Source organism: Anabrus simplex, chromosome 3, assembly GCF_040414725.1.
Source record: "Anabrus simplex isolate iqAnaSimp1 chromosome 3, ASM4041472v1, whole genome shotgun sequence".
NCBI lineage: Eukaryota > Metazoa > Arthropoda > Insecta > Orthoptera > Tettigoniidae > Anabrus > Anabrus simplex.
In genome coordinates, this window is record NC_090267.1 from 475,102,338 (window position 1) to 475,127,949 (window position 25,612).

Consider the following 25,612-nt stretch of genomic DNA (forward strand, 5'->3'; position numbering starts at 1 on the left):
TTTTTGGTACACAATCTAAATATTAGAAATTGTAAACCACCACCTCCTACCCTGCTGGTCAACATTCCCGAACTGGCTAACCACAGTGTGAAACCATAAAGACTTTTGCCTTAATGATTATGACCACCAGGCAGGCTTGATTAGCAGTGGGCCAAAGTGTGTATGGCAAGAATGTTTAGTTTATGAGTGGACCGCATGTTATTAGTGTTGCATTCCTACACTTGTTGAATGTTAGAGTTAGCTATCAGTATGGTGACACAGTATTGGATAACGGATATTTCTAATCGAGACATTTTCCTGAAGAAAGAATCGTATGACGGAACAGTTCAGAAATTGCTGTCATTTCCATGGTGTTGCAATGGGTTCAAGAGAATACATAACCAAGTTATTCTGGAAATGGCGAGGAACACGGTAAGTTTTAAACAAAAAGAGAGAACCAGAGAAGAGGGTATTTATAGAGGAAATGCTTGCAGATATTCTAGCAAGAATGGATATCAGCCCAAAGAAATCTTCACAACGACTGGTGCAGGAGTGTGACAAGAGCGGAATTACAGGGACTAAAAAGGCTACACTTTTTAACGCTGCTGCAATGTTTGTATCGAGAACGACGATGGAAATAATATTCAACAGCTACTTTGACGAAAGGTAAGATTTACATTAGTATTCAACTTCATTCATTGTTAAACTTAAGGGGAAGTTGTATCTCTGTTTCTCTGCCATGTTAAATTTGTGGTGTTGATATTCCTTTTCCTCAGTAAGTATTTGACCCATTAAAAGAAAATTTTGCAGGCTTTTAAATCTGTACTCTCTTTAAATGATAGTTTTTTGAAAACTGTTTTCTTCTTCTCCTTCTTAGCATTTTCCCACTGAAATCTGTATGTTTGTATATAATGTTTAATTATTTTTGAACTTTTTTACTATTAATGGTAAATTCACAAGGAAACCTCCAATCCTTTATTCCTACTACTTGAATTGATGAAAAAAATTCAAATCTCTACCCTTAATACTTCCTGAGAAAAAGAACGTTCATGTAGGAAAAAAACAAAATGGAGAAAAATGCTCCTGAAGATATACATTAATGTGCACCAGGCCCATATTCTGGATCATCTGCATTATCTTCATCTTCTCTGCCCCTCTTCTAGTTTCTTTTCAACTTCCTACCTTCCTTTGAACTAGCTTCAAATTTTACATCCGACTTTCTCAAAGGTAAAATGCCCATTTCACAGCACGCATCAATCATGTTCACATGTGGTTCTATATCCAGTTTTCTCAACTCCTTAATGCTTATTCCAATATCCCATGTTGCTAAGATAATGGAAAGTAGAATAAGGTTGAGGGTTAAGAATCAGATATAGGAAAATCAGTTTGATTTCAGAAATGGAAGGTCAACAAGAAAGCCCAAGACAACTAATGGAAAAGCAATGGGAGTATGGGAATGATGCGGTGATGACATTCATTGACAATGAAAAGGCACATGACAGTGTCCCCAAGACTGAAGTTTGGGACAGTCTGGTGCAAAAAGGAATTGGACAGTGATTAATAAAAATGATCATGGCAATGTACAAGGAATGTTGTATTTGCGTGCAAACACAAGTTGGCAGGACAAGTTGGTTCAAAATAACTAGTGGGCTGAGACAGGGAAGTGTTCTATCACCAAACCTGTTTACAATAGTAATGGATGACATCATGAGAACAGCAAAAGCAGCATATGGAGGAAGAGATAGGAACATGTTATTTATAGATGATATTGTGATTTGGGGGAGAAGATGAGAGGAAGGTTCAAGAACAGCTGAATGTGGTGAATGGGAAGATCAAAGAATGTGGATTGAAAAGTGTAGAAAAGAGTAAAACTCTTGTTATGACTAGAAGGGAGAAAGAAAGGAAAGGTCAGAACAGACTTGCAGACAAGCCCCTGGAAGTAGTGGAAACATTCAAATACCTGGGGAGTGAATTAATGGAGAATGCTCGACTGGATGCTGAGATTAGTAAGAGGAGCTGGAAGTTGTTTCTATCATAGTGTAAGAAACATGTTATGGGACAAAGATGTGCCAATGGAAGCAAAGGAAACTATGTACAAGATGTATTACATACCCATAACAACTTACGGAGCAGAAACTTGAACAATGACAAACAAGGATGCGAGTCGAATACAGGCAGCCGAAATGAAGTTCTTGAGGAGAATGATACAGAAGAGTAGAAGAGAGAAAATAAGGAATGAGACAATCCGGGCAGAAATTGGAGTGAAAAATAGGTGGTTTGGGCACATAAAGCGAATGGGTGACAAAAGAATGCCAAGAAAGATAATGGAAATGCAAATGCAAGGAAGGAGAGGCCGTGGATGACCACGATTGAGATGGAAGGATACAATCCAACGCAGTGTTATAGAAAGAAACCTGGACTAGGACACAGTGTTGTAGGAGTCGTGGAAAGACCGAAGAAAGTGGAGAGGAACCATATTTGCCCTTACCCGGCTACAGCTGGATAAAGGGAAATGATAATTATGATGACGATGATGCCCAACAGTCAAATGACTTAAGTTCCAACCATAGTCATTAGAGAAGACATAGTCTTACTTGTTACCATTGATGCTTTCACGGCCCGCACTCATAGACATGATATAGGCTTTTGGGCTTATGCCGTGTCAAAAAAAAAGGTGAAATTTACGTTTCGCAGAGAACTTTGCTCTGCGTCTTCTCGATTCTTGAAGAAGTCTTCCTCATGAACAGATTTTCTTCTGAAACATCATGAACTCCTACTGTTTATTTCCTCGACACAAAAAATTCCAATAGATTATCATGTCCATTTCTTTTGTTAGTTTTCATTTCCTGGCTGAAGAAGACAATCTACCTTTTCGGTTTTTAAAAGCGCAGAAAGCATTTAGCATTGTATTTACAGACACACATTTCAATACGTGACATGGAGACAGCTTATGAGTTACAACTACAGTAGAACCACGATGCATCATTCTCGAAACTGTCTTTTTCCTGTATCCATCATTCAATTTATTCGGTCCCAAAAATGCCCCATATAAACAAATGTTAAATTCCCCCGCATCTATCGTTCCTTGAAATATTGTTTTATTGCATCGATCGTCAAAAAAATATTTGTCCTCTGCCACAATTTTCTCGCACGGATCGATCGCACGTAAGAAAAATATACACAAAAGTCTTTTGAATCAAAAGAGCATAATATAATAGAGGCAACCTATTACGCAAGAATGTTCGAGTGATTACAAGTTGCTAGTCTTGAGCAAGGATCTCGTAGGCTGGAGTGCTGTGCACAGGTTATTCACGCGCAACATCACTACGAGCCTCCTGCCGCCAACACTTCTGCTCGGACCCGCTAACCAGCCCCTAGAAGTATTCTTATTTACAAGAATTAAAATCGAGGCACTGTAAAACTCACACTTGCCACATTTTCTGTGTTGCTATTGGCTGGCTAGGGCTGTCAGCTTCGTTGAAAATGAGAAAATCGCTCCATTAAAAATAGTCACAGCGTGCACCAGGCAAGTTTTAATTAGTCACAGGGTTATTAATCGTGTCGTACCGTGTGATGTGTGTGAGATGCTAGAGGCCTGTTGACAACATTGTTGCCCCCTGCCCAGTTGTCTGGTTACAAGCTGGACCAATAATCTTTTCACTAGCCTGGTCTTGAAACTAATTCCTAAGTTGGCAGCATCGATTAGCTCGCTGTGACATCGTCCGAGACGCGCCATGTTGAATTTCTAACCTATCGCTCGCGAAGGCTCTACAGAATCTTTACCAAAATACAGGTTATCGCCGTACTAACAAAGTATATCAATTTGCAACAAGAGAAATGACCTTGAAGGTTTTCCAATTACTACGAGATGTAAGGAAAAGTGAAACAAAACGCCGTAAAAGTCGCACTGTTTATTTGCATCGCATATATCATGGTTGCAATATTTTGATACCGTTATGTATAGTATGAGTATGTCCGGCTCTATGACTAAATGGTTAGCACGTTTTAGCCTTCAGTTCAAGGGGTCACGATCAGGTCGGAGATTTTAACTTCGTTGGTTAATTCCGACAGTTCGGGGGCTGTGTGTGACTGCCGACTTATGCATTAGGATTTATCTTGGGTAGAGCTGCATTTTCATAAGTGCGGAGAACGCATATCACGCGACAACTCGAAAGATCTCCAACCGGCTACGGAGGCCACACGCCATTATTATTATTATTATTATTATTATTATATTTACATGACGAAAAATGCCCAAATACAGTACCCATATTTTATTATTTTGCTTTCACCCGCATTTGTCGTTTTCTCGCATTCATCATTATGTTTCCGCTCCCCCTTGAAAAAGATGCATCAAGGTTTTACTGTACTGTTCTTGTGTCTCCAGTGCTTTCAGCAACTTCATTCCTTCCTAGTCACTTGTCACAGAATATACAGCCTATGTACACTGACTGAGCAAATGTCATGGGAGAGCGGAACACTGATGCGCAGGTGTGTTGTCTGCGCACCACATGCCCCCTGAGCCAATGGCAGTTGTATAGGAGACCATGTGAGCAGTGGCTGCGCATGTAACAGGTATAACATGGAACGTCGTCGTGAGCTGACACCGTTCGAACGGGGTATGGTGGTCGGTGCCTGACGAATGGGAAGTGCGATTTCGGAAGTGGTGCGGGAATTCGGTTTCACACGATCAACCGAGTCCAGGGTGTATCGTGAATGGTGAATGCGGATCTCACCGTCCACAACAGACGAACGACTGGCCGTCCAGCCACTCTCGATGACCGTGGCCGGCGACATCTGAGACGGACTGTCCATAGTGACAGACGGGCAACCGTGTAACAAATCACGGCTCCATTCAACACAGGCGGTGCTAGACACGTCTCGCAGTGGACAATCCGTAGGAACGTGGGTTCTATGGGGTATGGGAGCCGGCGCCGCACACGGGTGCCACTGTTAACCCAACGTCATCGGGCACGACGACGCGCATTTGTCGCCAGTCACCAGGGATGGACACTGGAACAATGGCGTAACGTGATATGGTCGGACGAATCACGATTTCAACTGCACCATGTCGATGGGAGGCACAGTGTATGGCACAGTGTATGACGCAGACCACATGAAGCGATGGATCCTGCCTGTCTCGAAGGTGTGGTCCAGGGCGCTGGTGTCTCTTATGGTCTGGGGTGCATTTTCCTCGTATGGAATGGACTCCCTAGTTGTTCTGGAAGAGACTTTGAATGGTACGCGGTATGTTGAGCTGCTCGGAGACCATCTCCGCCCATTTTTGGCCTTCCAGTGCCCAGAAGGTTCTGCGGTGCTTCAAGATGAAAACGCGCCGCCACATCGCTCCCACGTCGCCCGGGAAAGATTCCAGGAACATGCAGTGGAGGTCCAACGACTGCCATGGCCATCTAGGAGCCCCGATATGAACCCCATCGAGCATATCTGGGATGTCCTGGAATGCAGGCTCCGTGCCCTGGATCCTGCACCCACGAACAGATCAGCATTGGCGGCCGCTCTGCAAACGATTTGGTGTCAGCTGCATCCAGAGGACTACCAGGAACTAGTCGACTCACTTTCACGGCGTATCACTGCAATTCGCAGGGCCAGAGGAGGCCCCACACGCTATTAGGTGACTATCCCATGACATTTGCCAAGCCAGTGTATATATGTCATACAAAACGGAATCAATAAACAGCCTGGTGCTACCAGACAATATTGTGACCAGTTCTCAGCCCAAACGTTGGTTGCACCCTCAACAACTCAGCCATCAGCTGTCATATGGCCTAAGCATCACTGAAGAGGCGTACACAGGAACTCGGGCATGATGTTTCCCACTGCTTTCCTCACTGAGCCAGAAGTAGCTATTACATATTGGGCTGTCAAGCCCATTGAAATGTACACACCAACTGACCCTATGAGCAATATTTTCGCACCACTCACACGAGGGAATGGCTGCACAAGGAATAGCATTACTAGCATTGATTATACATTACTCACATGTCAAAACACAAAGATTACTTTTCAAGTGTATTAATTGTATGTTCCTCCTTTTCCTCCAAAGATATTGCCTACCTTCTGTACATTTATATTGCAGTTATGCACCTTCAATTTGACAGTTTGGCAGAAACACTGAATATTGAGGTTGCATTGCAGAAGAATTGCAAATATTAAATCACATGCAATGCAACTACAATGCACCCCAAGACTCAGCAGTAACGGAACTGTATTTATCTCTCCTGGTTATAGAATTTAATTGCACAATTTTTTTAGTTTTCTTCAAGAAGATCAAGTGATTTCTAAAACCTTTGGAACTACAAACCACTCTCAACTCAAATAATCCAGTCATCTTTTGATAATGGTCTGGCAGGAGCCAGAGGAGGGAAACAGATTAAGATGATTATTGGTCTGGTAGTGTAACATATACAGTAAAACATCGTTAAGATGTTTCTGCAGGGTAAAAGGAAAAAAGAACATGTTAAGCGAGAAAACGCACTGTTGAATTCACGAATAAAATCTATGCAACAGGAACATGGAAACACTGTATTCGATTTTTTCCTGACATGATAGCATTTTAAGTCGTGTATCTGCTGGTACAGTGAAAACTATTATCTGCCATTTCTCAAGATGAGAGGAGAATATTAAAATTCTGAACAACACGAGAACGAATATGAAAAAGTTTTCTGTTATGGATTATAAAATAACAACAGCGCAGTGAAAGGTGTGAAAAAAAAGGCAATAAATACGAACACTTTGCATAGGGGCCCAGGAAAATATGTATCATTGTAGATCACACACTTTTTAAAACAAACGGCAGTAGAAGCCTTTCATTTCGGACCAGTGGGTTATTATCAATTATTTTTTGGTCTCACTCCTTAGACAATGAATGGGAGGTTACACTTAACCATGTGCAACTGCGACATTGGCTGCCATTTTGAATGACAAAACTTTGATTCAACTAATTTGAATTATCGAGTCGAAACTCAAAGGTGCGAGTTCGAGTATCGACATTTGCACTAACTCTGCACGCTTGAAGATACGTGTGCCAATCCACTTTCTGACAGATTTTAATTTTGTCTCCATTAGTAAGGAATTCGAGAACTTTTCCAAATCCGTAACTAGGCTGTCACAAGACAAGTATGCACCACGGTAGTCAACTTCACACGATTACATTCCTAATCCAGATGTAGGCTATCAGGCAATAAAAAATCGCTACCCTACACTGTACCACCCAACACAAATTAAATTTCTAATTTCTGGATGGAATGTGAAATATAAGCACGAACAGTCTCGCTGTGTTATTCAGCAATCTCGCTACTAACTGGCAAGCAAAACTGAACGTTCCTGAAGCTAACAGCTTGCTGCCCAAAGATGCAACTTTTCCTGAGAAATTCAGGAATTCATGGCCTTTTCCCGTTATCACGCAACTGTGGTGAGGGCTCTTTCTTACCCGAGCTGGAAATTATGATCCTTTCACAAGGAATGACAAATAACATTTTCAGGGCTAGGAAATATGTGATCGTACTCAGCAGCAATAGCGAAAATTCGTGACGCAATGCGAGGTAATTTTAATAGGATGAGAATCGAGACTACGAACTTACGGTGTGCTAAGCAGGAAAATGCGTTAGTGATGAATGCACTAACAAAGTTTCACTGTATATACAAATGTTTTACTGTATTTCTGAGGTTTTGAAATAAGCATTCAACCTTCTCTCATACTCACCCCACACCCAAACTCTTGCTGGCTAGCCAGCTAGGCTGCGAGTTTTCCACTGTGATACTTTTTAGTAAAAATTCCACCTTTACAATACAATAAATATTTTATTCTTATTCAGAATAACATTCACTTAATAGAATGGGACATGTTTTGTCCATTTTTGGATATCAGATATAGTTAAAAGAGAGAAAAATTGAAACAAGGATACATTAAAATACCTTAAAAAAGACACTGGGTGATTCTGCTAACGAATCTATCAAAATGCCAAATAAAGGATATTAGCTATTTTTAATATGCTAAGCATGCAAAGTAAGTTAAATTATGTCAAACTGAAAGCAGAAATAGCTTCCAAAACACACATTTGGAAAGCCTGGAGACTAAAAACACACTGATGTTTTGAACTATGCAAGTGTTGTAGTTGAGTGAATTCTTGATGCGCTGATCTTGGGAAATATCATGTTCCTTTTTAGTTGAAGGCTGACAGTGTTACATATTGTGAGCTGTAGGAGGAACTTCTCTTAAAAAGTGCACAAACCGAGTGCCGGGCATATCACCACAGATGTAAAAAATTGTATCTTACAAGAGAAACTCTGGCTGAGAATGAGATTTGTTTCTTGGAGTTTTCCATTGGTTGGCAATATAATGACGTGTATGTAGGTACACACATCACGAGAAAACGGCTGAAAATCGGTATGCAGAGTGGGGAATAAGTCGCTACAATCTAGGTCATAAATAATTTTATTCACACCGAGTGAAATGGTAGTTTAGGGGAAGGCCTAAAATTCAATTCTCAAATTTTATGTTATTAGTGATCGTATCTTAATGAAAATCGGTATGTAAAGTCGGAGAATAAGGAACTACAGTCTACGCTAAAAATAATTTTATAGGACTACCTACAATATAGAAAGCTCATAAAGTTGATCCACAATAATATTACATTGACCAGTGTTTGCCACTCATCTCCGACAGATAGGATTACTGCTGCATACAGAGTACAGTAGAACCTCGATAACTCTACATCAGGTTAGGATCCACCTTTCAATACTCCGTAATAAGATGGTAAGAAGTAGTTACAACCTGTTTAATGGGACCGGTTTCAACACATTTTAAGTGTCATCATCAGCCAATTTTCGAAGATCTTAAAACAACTAGCACATTGAATACAGGCAAAAAATTAACAATGTATCATAACGTAGCAATTCAGTAAATGTTCAAAACACAATAATCTTATTGTGTTTTGAACATTTACTGAATTGCTACGTTATGATACATTGTTAATTTTTTGCCTGTATTCAATGTGCTAGTTGTTTTAAGATCTTCGAAAATTGGCTGATGATGACACTTAAAATGTGTTGAAACCGGTCCCATTAAACAGGTTGTAACTACTTCTTACCATCTTATTACGGAGTATTGAAAGGTGGATCCTAACCTATTATATTGTACATCTTATTTCTCTATTCAATACGGAACAATAATGAAGTTTTTAACTTTAAACTCTACATCAGTTAATTCCAAATCCCGCCTAATTCGAAGAAACTCTAATTCCCGGAAACATATGATACAAATTTGCATGTTATTTAAATTGTTTAATTCGAAATACGGATAATTCGTAATTCGAAGTACAATGTCGGCCCCATTCCCAAAATTCAGATTTTAATTCAAAACTGCCTTTATATTTTAAAACAATACAGTGAAACCTCGATTCTCCGTTTTTCGAGGGACCGTGAAAATAAAACGTACAACACGGGAAAACGGAAAATCCGGGAATGAATGAAAACTATCAATTTGGCTAAACATCACAAAAATGAAATATGTATAATTATAATCTTACAAAAACTCCTAAACCAAACCAAACTACAGCCCCAGTGAGACTTTGCCTGCCAAGCGACCGCTGCTCAGCCCGAAGGCCTGCAGATTACGAGGGGCGCATCGTCAGTGCGACGAATCCTCTCGGCCGATATTCCTGGCTCTGTAGATCGGGGTCGCCATCTCACCATTAGATACGGTAGCTCCACAATTGAAGGTAATCACGTAGGCTAAGTGGACCTGGAACCAGACTTATATCCAGGTAAAATTGCCTGACCTGGTCGCAATCGAACCCGGGCCCTCTGGATGAGAGCCGGGCATGTTAGACCGCGAACCGCATTAATTACCGGTACGCGAGTTCAAAATCTCGATACTTTATATTCAATTTTGCAGGGGAATCTTCGTTAGTTTCCCGTGAAAACTTCTTTCAGTTCAGCAACTTTGATTAAGCTAGCCAAACTCTTCGAAAAATCTAACAACGCCCAGCCAAACGACAATCGACCACAAGTACGGTAGCTTTTAATTCTCTCATCTAATAAAATAAAGCATATTAGATACAAAAGCACCCAAAATGATGGCGAAATCCGTTCATTTCTTAATCTTTCATTGTAATTTGGTCTCCGGTATACTGTTCGTAGTCAGTTTCTGGAAATCTCGTACCGCGCAAATTAGGCCTACATCGACTTTTAAAGGTTATGTTGAACTCGAAAACATGGTTTCGAATGTAAGTATCGATTCTTAAAAGTTCTCGAATACATTATATTCAATTCTGCGCGTCACAAATCCAATCAAATTAGAAAGATAAAAGAAATATCAAAACTTCAGAAATTACGGTTATTCGTGACCTTGAGGTCATCTGGAAAGTGCGCTCGCTGCACATGTCAGTACGAGTTTGAAATGATACCAATCATTTAAAATGTAACGTGCGCAAGTAAAACGACTGCGGTTTTTGGTATTTTAACACGAAAACGTAAAATTCCCAGTCTTACATTAGTAACAGTAATAGGCAATCCCAAGACCTCCCATGGTTTTCTTTTTTTTAAATGTAAGGTGCAACATCTGTTTTCGTCTCGCTAACATAATCATGTACGATAATATAAAAAATACTGAATTTGTGTTAAGGAGCAGTTTCGATTCCTGCCTGAAAGCCCACTTAGGTCTGCAGTGCCCTGAGCAAAGTGCCGAAAACCCCTTCGGCAGTACGATCGAAAAAATGTAAATAAGAAAACATCTAACCCTGGACATAATATGGACGTTTTATAAGTGCGAACATTTGACGAAACTCGTTCCGTCTTCACGCAGAGCTGTAGAAATACGCCGTGTCTTCTAGCAATTGCTGTGGCCACTCTCTGCCCTATGATTTTCCGAGATTCTCTCAACAATACCACCCGAATGCGATGCTAAGATGGTCCCTTATGCAAGTTCACCGCCGATCGCCAAGATCCATAAATATGCCATAGCCGTCCTTTCGTGAGATACAGTTTATTAAAAAACGATTGATCGAGGATTTAGCGTTGATGGGACTGGAATTTCTGGACGGTTGATCCGGGAAATCGTTTCTTCGAGGAACGGATAATGCGGGACTTTTACAACGTGATTTAATTATGATGCTCTCGGGACCACGTAATTTGAACGCATATTCCGGGAAAACGTACTTTCCGGGAACGGATAATCGAGGTTCCACTGTAGTATGTTACAGAATGAGCTGCCGTGCCTCAGACGGCAGCGCGTCGGCCTCCCACCGCTGATACCGTAGTTCAAATCCCGGTCACTCCATGCGAGATTTGTGCTGGGCAAAGCGGAGGCGCGACAGGTTTTTCTCCAGGTACTCCGGTTTTCCCTGTCATCTTTCATTCCAGCAACACTCTCCATTATCATTTCATAGCATTTATCACTCATTTCATAGCATTTATCACTCATTAATAAATCACTTTGGGAGTGGCGACCCCATTGTAATAACAGCCCACATGTTTCATTCATCACATTCCTGACCCGGTCAATGACTGGAAAACAGGTTGTAGATTTTCATTTTTAGTATGTTACAGAGTAATTTAAATTCAAAATTTATCCACGTCATGATAGAATACGTCTTCCGGAACGTGGAGGGGAAGCTTTCTGCAATTTCACACACTTCGGTGTGTCTAGTGTGCTTCATAATTGCGAAGTTCGAGTGAAGTCGGAATTCTTTGTATTCAACGTTTTAAGGAACAACGTAATATCACGCAGCAGGCAGTGTGCAGGGAAATAGAATCCATGAACATGGGCGATGAAGTCAAAGAAATTAGACTTTATTGTACAATTCAATACGGACCAAAATATGAGAATTATAACATGTAACACTGGCGATGCCGACAGTTGACAAAAAAGCATGGCTCATATAATCAATTCGTAGGCACCGAACAATATTGCCATTGTCGATGAAACTGCATTGCTTTCTTTTAATGCTGAGCCCGAACGATCTGATGGTCGTAAAGGAGAAAGTGCCGGCCGGGAAATCGTACAAGGATTGGGGGGTCATTTTACTGTGCTGCAATGCACACAGATGCGAGAGAATTCCTCCCCTCGTCATTGGAAAGTTCGATAAGCCACAATGTTTTAAGGACATCCGGGCACTTTCCGTGCAAGTATAAGGCTTCTAAAAATTCAAATGGTAGAGTAATCCAAAAAATAATGCATTTGCTCAAGGGAACCAGCATAATTTATCCTCGTCTTTGAATCGCGATATTTTTTTCTTTTATTGCATGAGGTTATATTTGTCATTGATTTGTCCAAGGGCATTATTTGAACATCGTAAATGCACCTTGTTGGATACATTTCGGAAATAGTTTTTTTCCATGGCATTTGAAAGGTTTAAACTGTGAATCAGGGTGATTGCATGCATTAATAGGTCTTAGAATACTTTGTGTTGCAGCCAGTGTTTACATTTCTGAAGTAAGAGAGAAGTGCCATGGCGGGAAATCGTACAGGTATAGAGTTACTATTGTGTTGTCATGCAGAAGGAAGCGAGAAACTTTCTCCCCCTCATCAGAGGAAAGTTTGATTAGCCACAAATTTTTTTAAGGGCATCGGGTACTTTCTGTGCAAGTACAGGGCATCTAAAATGCATACAGTACAGTAATCCAATGAATAAAGCACTTGCACCTGGGAGCCAGCATAGATTTCTCCTCATCTTTGAATCATACTTTCTTTTTTCTTTCTTTTGTTGCAAGAGGTTATGTTTGTCAATGAGTTATCCAAGTGCTTTACTTGAATACTCTAAATGCACCTTCTTGGATGCATTTTGAAAATACTGTAGATTTTTTCCATGGCATTTGTAAGGTTTAAACTGTGAATCAAGGTTAACTGCATGCAGTAACGGGCCTTAGAATATTTTGTAACGTGGCAAGGGTTGGCACTTCTGAATTACAAACTGGAGGTTAATTCGAAATCACGTAATTCAAAGTCCGATTTTTGAGTCCAGATGACTTCAAATTAACGAGGTTTTAGTGTATTTTTTTTTAATTTGCTTTACGTCGCACCGACACAGATAGGTCTTATGACAACGATAGGATAGGAAAGGGCTAGGAGTGTGAAGGAAGCGGCTTTGGCCTTAATTAAGGTACAGCTCCAGCATTTGCCTGGTGTGAAAATGGAAAACCATGGACTACCATCTTCAGGGCTGACAACATTGGGGTTCGAATCCACTATCTCCCAGATGGTCGCCCTAACCACACGGCCAACTCGCCCATCGTACCAAGTGTAACAGCCTGCATGAATACTATATAAGTAATAATAATAACAACGTAAACGTTTCCACCTTTTCAATACTAAAATATATTCACAAAATTATAAATTACACGGTACTAGTTTCGACCCATCTAGGGGTCATCATCAGCCGTATTGGAGCAAAGTGATCTAACTTCAGTTAGAAAAACTACAAATTCAGTCTTTCTGAGAATCCCGTAGCGAAGCACGGGTGTATCAGTGATCTTTGCTCCAATACGGCTGATGATGACCCCTAGATGGGTCGAAACTAGTACCGTGTAATTTATAATTTTGTGAATATATTTTAGTATTGAAAAGGTGGAAACGTTTACGTTGTTATTATTATTACTTATATATTATTCTCAGTTCAATACGGACCAAAAACATGAAATTCATAACCATTAATGCATGAATACTGGCGGGAAGTAGATGGGGAGGCATATAACTTTCTCCTTTAGTATGCCATTCCTCTGGTTCATAAATTTTCTGATACTACTGGTACGTAACACACTGGTTCATCATAGCATTCGAGCTATTCAATCCCTGAAGCACTGATTGGAACGATAATGGAATAAAGGCGGAGGAGTGTTCACGGCAGTCTGCGGCCTGATCATTCCAGCTCTGGAACTTTGGACTGTTATATCGGCACTGTAGTACTGTTTGTTAAAAGTGAGAAAATGTGTGGTTTTTCATTTGATTGAGTATTTTATATGATAATGTTGCTTTTAATTGCTACATTCCTACCAACGTTTTTGTAATGACCTACGTTGACTTCAGTTAGAAAAACTACAAATTCAGTCTTTCTGAGAATCCCGTAGCGAAGCACGGGTGTATCAGCTGGGCTCAAAGTCAACCTTATCAGCTGCACGTTTGAAAACGAGCTGGACAAATTGAACATGTCTAAAGTAAAGACAAAGAATGCCTTTTTAATTCTCGAAAAAGACCGGGCGAGTTGGCGTGCATTTAGAGGCGCGCAGCTGTGAGCTTGCATCTGGGAGATAGTGGGTATGAATCCCACAGTTGGCAGCACTGAAGATGGTTTTCAGTGGTTTCCCATTTTCACACCAGGCAAATGCTAGGACTGGACCTTAATTAAGGCCACGGCCACTTCCTTCCAACTCCTAGGCCTTTCCTATACCATCGTCACCATAAGACATATCTGTGTCGGTACGACATAAAGCCACTAGCAAAAAAAAAATATGTATATAAAAATGGATGTATGTGTGTAAATGACACATCTCCTCCTAAACCACTGGAGCAATTTCAACCAAACTTTGTACACTTATGACTACTATCTGGAGACTAGCACTGTGGGGGTAAGCCATCCGTAGCTCCCTTAGGGGTGAAGGCAACGTATAAAAATAATCGAAAAATGTGTCGACTCCACAGTTTACGGGGTTGCTGAGATTAATAATGACAATCCCAATTTTTTAAAAGTCAAGGTTCAGCTCCCTTTTGGGTGGGGGGCGAGGGGAGAGTGATATAAAAAATTAAACAAAAATTGTATCGAATACATAGTTTCCGGGGTCGCCGAGGTGAATTGTACACTCCGGATTTTTAGTATCAGGGGTAAGACAGCCCAGGAACTGTTAGGGCAGGAGGGTAAGGCGGTGAGAGATTCAAATCATCGAAAGTAGTGTCGAATCTATACTTTTCGGGCTCGCTGAAATGAATAGTGACACTCCGGAATTTTTTATGTCCAAGTTCAGCCCCCTTCGTGGTGGGGGCAATGGGAGAGTGATATATAAAATAATCTAAAAGAGTGTTGAATCCATAGTTGTCGGGATCGCTGAGATGAATAGTGAGACTCCGGATATTTTATAAGTTCAAGTTCATCCCCCTTTGTGTTGGGGGGAGAGGGGGATTGAGATATAAATAAAAAAAATCGAAAATAGTGTCGAATCCATAGTTTTCGGGGTCGCTGAGATGAATAGCGACACTCCGGATTTTTAGTATCAGGAGACAAACCACGTGGGGGTAATACACCCAAGGAACAGTTAGGGGCATGGGGGCGAGGGGCCTGAGATATAAAAATCATCGAAAGTAGTGTTGAATCCATACTTTTCGTGGTCGCTGAGATGAATAGTGACACTCCTGAATTTTTTAACCTTTACACTGCTACGCCCGAGATATCTCGGGCGTGGTAATGCGTCACGTCCTTGCTGCGCCCGAGATATCTCGCGGGTAACTACAGCTAAAGTTCTGAACAGGAAATATATACCTTTGGAGTTTACTTTGTTTTTCAAACTTGACAGGCAGCAAGCTACATCTTTTAGCGGTATAATGGGCCATAAGTCAAAACTGAGACTGCATTTTAACGCTATCTACGGTCAAATATCTGAAATAATGCCCTCAGCTCAGCGCGCAACCTAGGTTGGCAGTCCCGCAAAGCACCTGTATCCAGGGTTTGTAAAAATGGCTTCAAGTAGCGGACGGCGCGTTCTTTCCGAGTTCGAACTTATAGAAGCTGTAAATACCCTTGAATCGGAAGATGAGTACTCAGATATCAGTGATTTGGGTAGTGATTACAGTTCTAGTGACAGTGATGACAGTGATAGTGCTGAGCCTCAAGTACCAGCTCCACAGACCAGGAAAAGAATTCGTTCCGAACCTGATTTATTTCAATGGCGCATGGGTAATATGTTTAGTCCTGTAATACACACTTTTGATGGCAGTTCATCGGGTATACCATTCGGTGTGATTCATGATGAACCAGCGGTTTTAGATGTATTTCAGTGCTTCTTTTCACGAGAAATTATGGAGCATATAGCAGTTGAAACAAACAAGTACTTTGTATTTGTTACGCAAACAATGCCACCGTCTCCAAGTTCACAGCTACAGAAATGGAGGGAAACTACACCTGAAGAACTGTACGTCTTTTTCGCCGTGACAATGCTTATGGCAAGAATGAAGAAACTTACAATTCTTGAATACTGGTCTACTGATCCTTTAATAATGACACCGCAGTTCTTGGATTTCATATCTAGAGACAGGTATCTCTTATTATTGAGGTTGTTACATTTCAATGACAACAACAGCCAGCCTAAAGGTGACCGGCTATATAAAATAAAGCCTGTAATTGACCATCTCAGAAACAAATTCAGAGAAACGTTCACCCCGTTTGAAAACATTTGCATTGATGAAAGTTTGACGCTTTTCAAAGGCAGGCTTTCATTCATTCATTCAGTTTATCCCATCTAAGAGAGACAGATTTTGTCATAAAGACATTTGTTATCTGCGATTGTGAGACCGGTTACGTGCTGGATTTTATTGTTTACACAGGGTCAACTACAGAAATAATTCCTGAACGTGAATTTGGGGTATCAGGTGCAGTTGTCTTGACACTAATTGAAAGGTACTTGCAGAAAGGACATACATTGTGGATAGATAACTGGTATTCAAGTCCACAACTGTACGATCACCTACACAAAAACCAAACCAACACATGTGGTACCGTCAGGAGAAACAGGAGGGGTGTGCCGAAATGTACTACAAAATTGAAGAAAGGACAAACTGAATCAAAAGCGACAGAGAACATGATTGCCATCAGGTGGTTCGATCGTAGGGACGTTTGTATGCTGACCACGCGACATACAGACAAAATGATACATACAGGGAAGACGGACAGACAGACAAGACTGCCTGAAGAGAAACCTCATTGTGTTGTTGACTATAATAAGTATATGGGTCCTGTTGACCGGTCAGACATGATGATCAGTTCTATAGAGTGTGTGCGGAAGTCAATGAAATGCTACCGAAAGTTCTTTTTCCACCAGCTGGACATCACTGTTCTAAATTCTCATGCCCTCTTCAATGTCAAAACTGGACAGAACATATCACTAGCAGATTTCCAGCTACAACTCATAAGAGAACTCATCCAGAAGTACCATGTGTATAGACAAACCAGTAAAAGAGGACGTCCTACATCTGGTGACCAACCACTCAGACTAACGGAGACACATTTCCCATCCCCTGTACAGCCTACTCCAAAGAAGAAATTTCCTACAAGATGCTGCCATGTCTGCTCCAACACAACAACTGGCGAAAAGAAGAGGCGAGAAACCCGGTACATGTGCATCAAATGTGACGTGGCCCTCTGTGTTCACCCCTGCTTCGAAATATACCACACTTTAATGAAGTTTTGAAGACGGGCACATTGGAGTGTCCGTTGTAAATTATGAAACAATTTGGTGTAAATTAGGTGAGTTGATATTTTAGAACTTGGTGTTTTCACTACATTTCCTATTTTGGCCAACCCTGACTTTAATTTAATTTTTGTTACATTACTGTAACAGTGAAATGTTCCTTGATTGCTTTTTATTATGAAATAATTAGTCATAACCGATCTATTCAAGGCGATGACCAGGGAGTAGTTTGACTATTATGGACAACCCTGATTTGAAAATTAGCTAAATTGTCTCACATTCGTAACTGTTGAAAGAGCGTTGTCTAATTTGGTGAGAATTTAGCACTTGTGCAAATGGAATATAGAATTTTTTATAGGAAAGTGTATTTTGGTTCACATGGACAACCCTGATTTTTTCTGTTAATTTTTGTGAAAAAATTAAAAATGAAAGCTGTTCTGGAATTATATGCCAGTTCATGTGAAATATCTTGCACAATTTTCATATTTTTCATGTATTTTGAGGCACTTTATTTTTTAAAAATAATTCAGCACCGAGGGTTCGGATAGTCGCTCACAATATTAGCAGCGAAAAGGTTAAAGTCAGCCCCCTTCGTGGAGGTGGGGGGGGGCGATGGGAGAGTGATATATAAAAATAATCGAAATCAGCGATCAAACAGATTGAAGTTCTCAAGAAATGCACTGAGAAAACTGGACTACAAATCTCATTCGAGAAGACCAAGTTTATTTGCACTAAATTCGACATTCAGGAATTACAAACAAAATATGGGCAGATCAAACGAGTTCCATACTTTAAATATCTCGGTGAGATCCTAGAACCAACAGGGTTGGAAAAGGAAGCACAGAAAGTTTGATTACAAAAACTCAAAAGAGCATATTGGAGAACCCATAACATCTACAAAAAGAAATGCATGTCCATACACACAAAAATCAAACATTATAATACGGTGATTAAACCTGAAGTGCTGTATGCCAGTGAAATCTTGGTACTTAATAATAAAGGTGATCTGGAAAACATCTTGAAGGAGGAAATGAAGATCTTGAGGAAAATTCTGGGCCCAGAGAAGAAAGAAGAAGGGTATAGGCTCAAATCACGCAAAGCTACGGAAAGACTGTCCAACCTCGCCGCAGACGTTAGGAAACGAAGACTGAAATTCTATGGACACGTTCACAGACTGTCGTCTTCAATGCTAACCCACAAGATTTTAACATATACTGAAAAACTGAAGAACATACCATTGACACAAGATGTTAAAAATGATCTGGAAAAGGCCCAGATAGAACCATCAGAAATACTGGACAGAAACATTTACCGTAACAAGATAAATAGTTGGGTAGTAAAGCCAGAGAATGAAGTCCCTAAAAGATCGGGGACTAAGTGGTCAGAAGAAAAGAAACAGGCACACAGTGAAAGAATGAAAGCAATATTTGTCAGGGTCGCTGAGATGAATAGTGAAACTCCGGATATTTAATAAATCCAAGTTCACCCTACTTTGGGGGGGAGGGGAGGAGAGAGGGGGGAGTGATATAAAATGAATCGAAAATAGTGAATACATAGTTTTCGGGGTCACCGAGGTGAATCGTACATTTCGGATTTTTAGTATGAGGAGATAAACCACTTGGGGATAGGACACCCCAAGAACGCTTAGGGGCGGGGTGGGGCGAGGAGGGTGATATAAAAATATCATCGAAAGTAGTGTCGAATCTATGCTCTTCGGGCTCGCTGAAATGAATAGCAACACTCCAGAATTTATTAATGCCCTAGTTAGCTCTCTTCGTGATGGGGGGCAATGGAGGAGTGATATATAAAATTAATCGAAAATAGTGTCAATTAGATAGCTTTCGGGGACGCCGAGGTGAATTGTACACTTCGAATTTTTAGTATCAGGAGTCGACACCCCAGGAACCCTTAGGGGCAGAAAGAGGGGGTGGGGCTGAGATATAAAAATCATCGAAAGCAGTGTCAAATCCATTCTTTTCGGGGTCGCTGAGATGAATAATGACACTCCGGATTTTTTTTATGTTCAGCCCCCTTTGTGGTGGGGGCAATGGGAGAGTGATATATAAAAATAATCTAAAATAGTGTTGAACCCATAGTTGTCGGGGTCGCTGCGATGAATAGTAAAACTCACGATTTTTTAAAACTCAAAGTTTAGCCCCCTTTAGGGAGGGGGAGTAAGATGATATAATAATCAAATATCCTGCCGAATCCATAGTTTTCCAGATTGCTGAGATGAATAGTAACATTCCGTATTTTTAACACATTGCGGACCGGTCCCGAGAAAACTCGTGTTTGCCTAGCCGAGCGTTGCGGACCGGTCCCGAGTTATCTCGTGTTAGCAGCAGACCCAGCAGACTGAACTTTAGTGCTATCTTTTGAGATATACGGGAACTATTTGAAGGTCAAGGATGATAGAACTCTGTTGCGTATGGTTCTACACAATCGATAGTCGCATTTATTTTCGAGTATTCTTCATATCGTAGATTTTCTTTGCATTTCTTGACAACATGTTTACAAAGTTCGAAGAGCCATGCAAGATGGCAGCGCCTAGCGATCGCACGTGTTTACACAAAGATGAAATTATTCGCGAATTATGTGCTGATACAGGCTCCGAATATTAAGTGATGCTGAGTATTTAGAGTTCGACGATGAAATATCTTCTAACGGAAATGTTTCAAGTGATGACGAGGCAAGGTGTGGAACTCAAGTAGCGCAGAAAGAGTCGTATATTTGTGTTACGGGTGTAAATATTCTAAATATTGTAAATAATGCAGTGTTTTCTGACGACTGGGTTATGGACAACAGTGAACCTAGGTTAGAGAATTTTGAAGGTGCTCCTGGTATAAAGGTATGGCCTAATGAATCTGGAAACATAGGACAAGTAGCAGGACTTATGTTTGGTGAGGAATTTTTTCAGTATGTAGCTGAAAAGACAAACTTACACTATGAGCAGAAATTACATTCTCATAACTTATCCCCTAAAACACTGAAGTGGACTGATGTCACTAGCAGGGAAATTAAAAAATTAATCCTCTGTGTATATTGATACGGCAGGTGAAGAAATCATGTCTGAAAGATTACTAGCCAACCGATCCCCTAATAAAAAGACCAATATTTCCGAAAACTATGAGCCGAAATAGATTTCAAGAAATACCCTGCATTTCAACAACTATTCAGGAAAGCCAATAGAAAAATACACAATAGTCCTTCAAAAGCTATTGAAGTTCTGACAGTTTATTTGTATGCATGCACTCCAGCTTAGAGGTAGTTAGAAAGTGGCCGGGAACAGGGCTGTGCATGGGGCGAACGGCACCCGGTCCGCAATGTGTTAAAGTCCAACTTCAGCCCTCCTTGGCATAGGAGGTGAAAAAGGGTGAAAATATAAATTGTCAAGAATGACCGAGATAGTGGATGTGTGTATGTTCCAGAATGACTTTCAAGTATGACTTACTAACTGGAAAGCAACTGTGGGAGTAAGACGTTCCTAGAACCACTACGGAAGCGGGTGAAATATAATCCATATTAATATCACCTTCTCTTATTTATCCACTCCAAGTTACTCCCCTAAACAAGATACCTCAATCTTTTCTATCAGATGCGGATAAAATATTAAAGAGCGGAACTAAAGAATTATTACAACTGCCAGCAGACGTTCCGGATCACATGGTATACTCCGAAAGGAAGTATAAAGGCCTCGGTTTGTTTCGCGCGACTTGGGAAGCCAAACTACAGCATATTAACATCTGTAATAAATTATCGCTTGCAAATAACGGCTACATTAATGCAACTAGAAACTTGGAACAAGAGCGTACAATTTGTTTGCAAGATCTAGGCATAGAAATGAATGATCGAGTTATGTCCAAAAATAGCCATCTTCCCAACGTAAGGAAGGTCCGGCAGACACTACGAGACAGAGAAGTTCAGTCATGGACGAAGTTGCCGCACAAAGGAAAGGGCGTCGGACTCTTCCAGGAATACACGCCAGCGAACAAATGGATAAGAGATCACCGAGGCTTATCCTGTGCGGAATGGAGAGAGGCCATCAAGATGACAGCGAACGTGTGCGCCGTTCGCTCCGTGCCAGGAAGGTCCCAGGACAACACCCTCTGTCGGCGTTGCCACAGAGAGCACGAAACCCTTGCCCATGTCCTGGGAGCCTGCCCTCACGGGGAGGTATTGAGAAATTCCCGCCATCATACAATACGACACATGATTGCGACCTCGCTGAGGGATCACGGTTTCACGGTGCAGGAAGAGGTCTCTGGCCTAGCTACCGACGGGAGTAACAGACGTATTGACATGATAGCCTTTCAACCAGCTAGCAAGCAAGGACTAATCTTAGATCCCACAATACGCTTCGAGTCGCACGTTGGCCAGGCCGAAGAGGTGGACGCCGAAAAGAAGTCAATTTACCAGCCAACTGTAAACTACTATAAAGATAAATATCACCTAGACAATATTTCCGTCCATGGACTCATGATCGGAGCTCGAGGCACAATCCCTAAATTTCTTGTACAGCTATGGGATTCTCTCGGTCTCAGCCGGACACGACTCCACGACATCGCTATCGCCGCAATACGAGGTTCAGTGACCATACTCCGCAATCATCTATATAACATCTGACGAACCGTATTGCAAATCTATTCCTGAGCCTTTTGGAGAATCTTCTACCTGGCACACTAGCAAAGTCAACAGTAACTTAGAAGACAAAATACTGTGTAGTCGACATACTTTGTCCTTGTGGCAGCCTCCGCATGGGGGAAGTTGTAATAATAATAATAATAATAATAATTGTAGTCAGTTTGACGTGATCTATATATATTAAGGCATAAAAATGAAAACAGACGTGAGTTAATGAGACCATTCTAGGCAACTTAGAATCTTAAAACTTGGTACCAGGCAAGCTGATGACTTCAGGATCCCTAAAAAATCTAAAATTTTCAAAATTGACTAAGGGAGACACGCTGGGAGTTTCAAATCTGCATTAGAACAGAGTTGGTGATATTTATCCAAAACGATAACCTATAGTTTTCATGGGCTTAAAAGTTTTCTGAAAGACCTAATTTTTAACCCCCTTTCCCATATCAAGATGGCAGCACAATCTCCCAGTAGAGTTAGAAAATAGAAATTTGGCAAAATTATAGCTTTTTGCCTGTAACAGACGGAAAATTTACGAGCTGTTTAAAAAATGTATTTTTTACCCCAGAAAAATATCAAAATATGGAGGCAATTTTAATGATAATGCAGACCTTCCTTTCGAGGTATTTGGTGGCTAAACGGTAAGTCGTATCACAAAACGGAAGGCAAAACCTCCATTCAATTTGGAGTGATTTACAACTTTGGTCCTATGACTTTTTGTCGTATCTCTATCCCTTATACATTAAATTTGGCTCTATTTCTGGATTTACGTAAATTCTGCACTTGGTACATGTATAATTGATGGTTTGATTCACTTATAGGAAAGATGGGATCATCAAATTCTACACGAATATTGGCCCACCCAGTAGCCATATGTGAGCCAAATTCTATGTTTGAAACTGTCACATAAGTATCTGAAAAGTAATTCTCTGTGTGAAAACCTTACACAAATTTCACCCTATTCAACGTTTCTAAAATAATTTTACCTTTAAATAGATGATACGAGGAAATATCATACGGCCAGCCATTAGATCACTAAATGAGGCCAGAGGCGTCTTTTCATACAATCCTATTTTTTATATGATGCACCATTTAGCAGCAGCTATTCTGTAAATGAAGGTGAACATGCATATACTTCCATATGTCGATCTATATTTATTCATTTAAATCGTTTGTAGCGATCTAGAAGTGGTGTGTCTGACAATGTAATTAATACTTTACAAATTGATAGTGACTGTCAGCAGGAGGGCGTCTGCTGTTGTAATCAGTACTCCCCACACCAACCTTAACTGGCAGTAGGAATGGGGCCCTCCTCCAACGCCTGTGTACCACTGTAATGAATAAGTCCCTTCTCGATTTGACTAGCAGAAGGCAAGGGAGTGTGCATTTTTTTTTCCAGGGGCCGATGACCTTTGATGTTAGGCCCCTTTAAACAACAAGCATCATCATCAGCATTTTTTTCACAACACTTACCCGATTCTCTTTATCATTAGGTATAGGTACCCCCTTGCAAGGGTGCCCCTGATTATAAACAAATTTACCCATCAAAATGTGACTGACGTTACGCATAGTGAATTGCGGTAGACAAGTGGACCTGTCGTTATCATCACAACTCCGCAAATCGCACTTTACATTGGAAACAATGCCTGCGGACCTCCCTATGCTTTTTCTCTGATAACGCCAGGAGACATGCAATTTAAAAATTCTTATTCTCTTCATGTACAGTAATTTACTTCGATATCCATATACAATGTAGAATACCCTAGCGAAGCACGGGTACGTTTGCTAGTATATATATACACAAAAAAGAAGCAGCAACTACAGTGCACTTCTAAGAGAAATATGAAAACAGAATGCTCTACAGAACTACAGTTCATGTTCCCCAGTTTAAAAAGAATACCCCATTTCTGAAGAGGATGGAGTCAACAGTTTTTAGAGACTCACAGAACTTAGTAGACTAGAACCAACTTCGTCAAGAAAATTATATGAATGTTCCAAAGATCTTCAAGGGATTAAGGCTCGCACACTGAGACTATGCAGCTGCTGCATTAAAATGTGTGTGGTATCCATGTGCACATGTAAATTCTGGAAGGTATTTTTCAAAATATAGTCTCAGAGTAAATAACAGGAGGCAACAATCGACAGCTGCAAATTCTGAGACACTGATCATGATCACTTTTCAAAGATTTCACTGTAGTATTCCGATAAAACAGAAAAAGGTAACTTGTATTCATGTGAAATGGGTTTTAAGATGCTGCATGGAGGTGAATATAAAATTTAAAAAGTATGACTTCCTGTTAAGTGCTTTCTCGTCCTTCCATGGGCATGTGTAACAGTTTGTCTGCTATTTTGTCTTTTACTTTATACTCTAAGACAACAGAAGTTAAGTTTCCAGTAAAGTCTTGCAAGTTTTCCATCCCTATTTGCCAACAAAATCTCCCCTATTATGAAAAATGAGTTCAGAACAGTACCAGCTGTACACAATACGTAGTGTCATACCGGAGTCTTTGAAAGATGGTGTTTAACGACATAATTTTTTTTTTTTACAATTGGCTTTGTATCGCAGAGACACAGATAAGTCTTATGGCGACGATGGGATAGGAAAGGGCTAGGAGTGGGAAGGAAGCAGCCATGGCCTTAATGAAAGTACAGTCCCAGCATTTGCCTGGTGTGAAAGTGGGGAAACCACAGAAAACCATCTTCAGGACTGCCGACAGTGGGGTTCGAAACCACTATCTCCCAAATACTGGATACTGGCTGCACTTAAACTGCAGCTATAGAGATTTATAAATATTATCTTTGTTACATGTTTTAAATTAAAAAGCTGCTGGATATTATATAATATGGAGTATGACAGGTCTCAAGTTTAATTAATTCTTTCTAAGGAAGTCATGTAGGCCACTTCAATGGTGTTCATGCATGTGCCATCTCCTCACAAAATAATGTTGTTAAAAAATTAAGATGAAAAGAATTCATTTCAATGAAATATACAAAAATGTTCACATCTTACCAGCACCATTCCATTCTCTGGTTTGCAGCTAGTGTAAGTCAGACTGTCATCCAATAGCTGCCCAGCAGTATTACACAGACTTAAAATAGCCTTGCTGCTAGTTGTCATTCCAGGCCTTCGGGGTTTGCAGAGACCTAAGGATGCCCTGCGGCTTCTGAATGCAGCAAGCACTGCTCTGGGTAAGGGATCATTCAACAGATCCAAAGACTCTGGTAACATTTCCACCCTCGGATACAGACGCTCTGCTTGGCTGTCCTCTCCAAGTAGCCAGTAAGCAGCAATACCCACAACACCAGACCACCAGTGAGCCATCTCATCTTCTAAATCTACAAATATTATAGAGAGAAAAATTCTAGTTTTCAATCATAAAATGAAAATAAAACTGGTTCAAAAACAGAAACTATCAGGAAGATTTTCTTACACGTGCAAATTAACAGGTCTATTTCCAGTAAAAGAACTTCCTGGTAACTGAAAGAGAGCCAGCTTTACACAGAGTTTTACAGGCAATTAAACTTTTTCCGCTAAAGCAATTACAGTAGAAGTCCGGTATAGGGAGTACGGCATATAGCGAGA

The 25,612-nt window shown here is 40.6% G+C and overlaps 1 protein-coding gene across 1 annotated transcript in view; it reads right to left on the bottom strand.

The window, feature by feature from the left end:
• The window catches only part of SREBP (Sterol regulatory element binding protein), a 131,916-nt gene that overhangs the window by 37,426 nt on the left and 68,878 nt on the right, over positions 1-25,612 (bottom strand). The window contains exon 11 of the mRNA XM_067143594.2: positions 25,040-25,365. Coding sequence (XP_066999695.2) covers positions 25,040-25,365 — 326 coding nt within the window. The remainder of the gene's footprint in view (positions 1-25,039; positions 25,366-25,612) is intronic.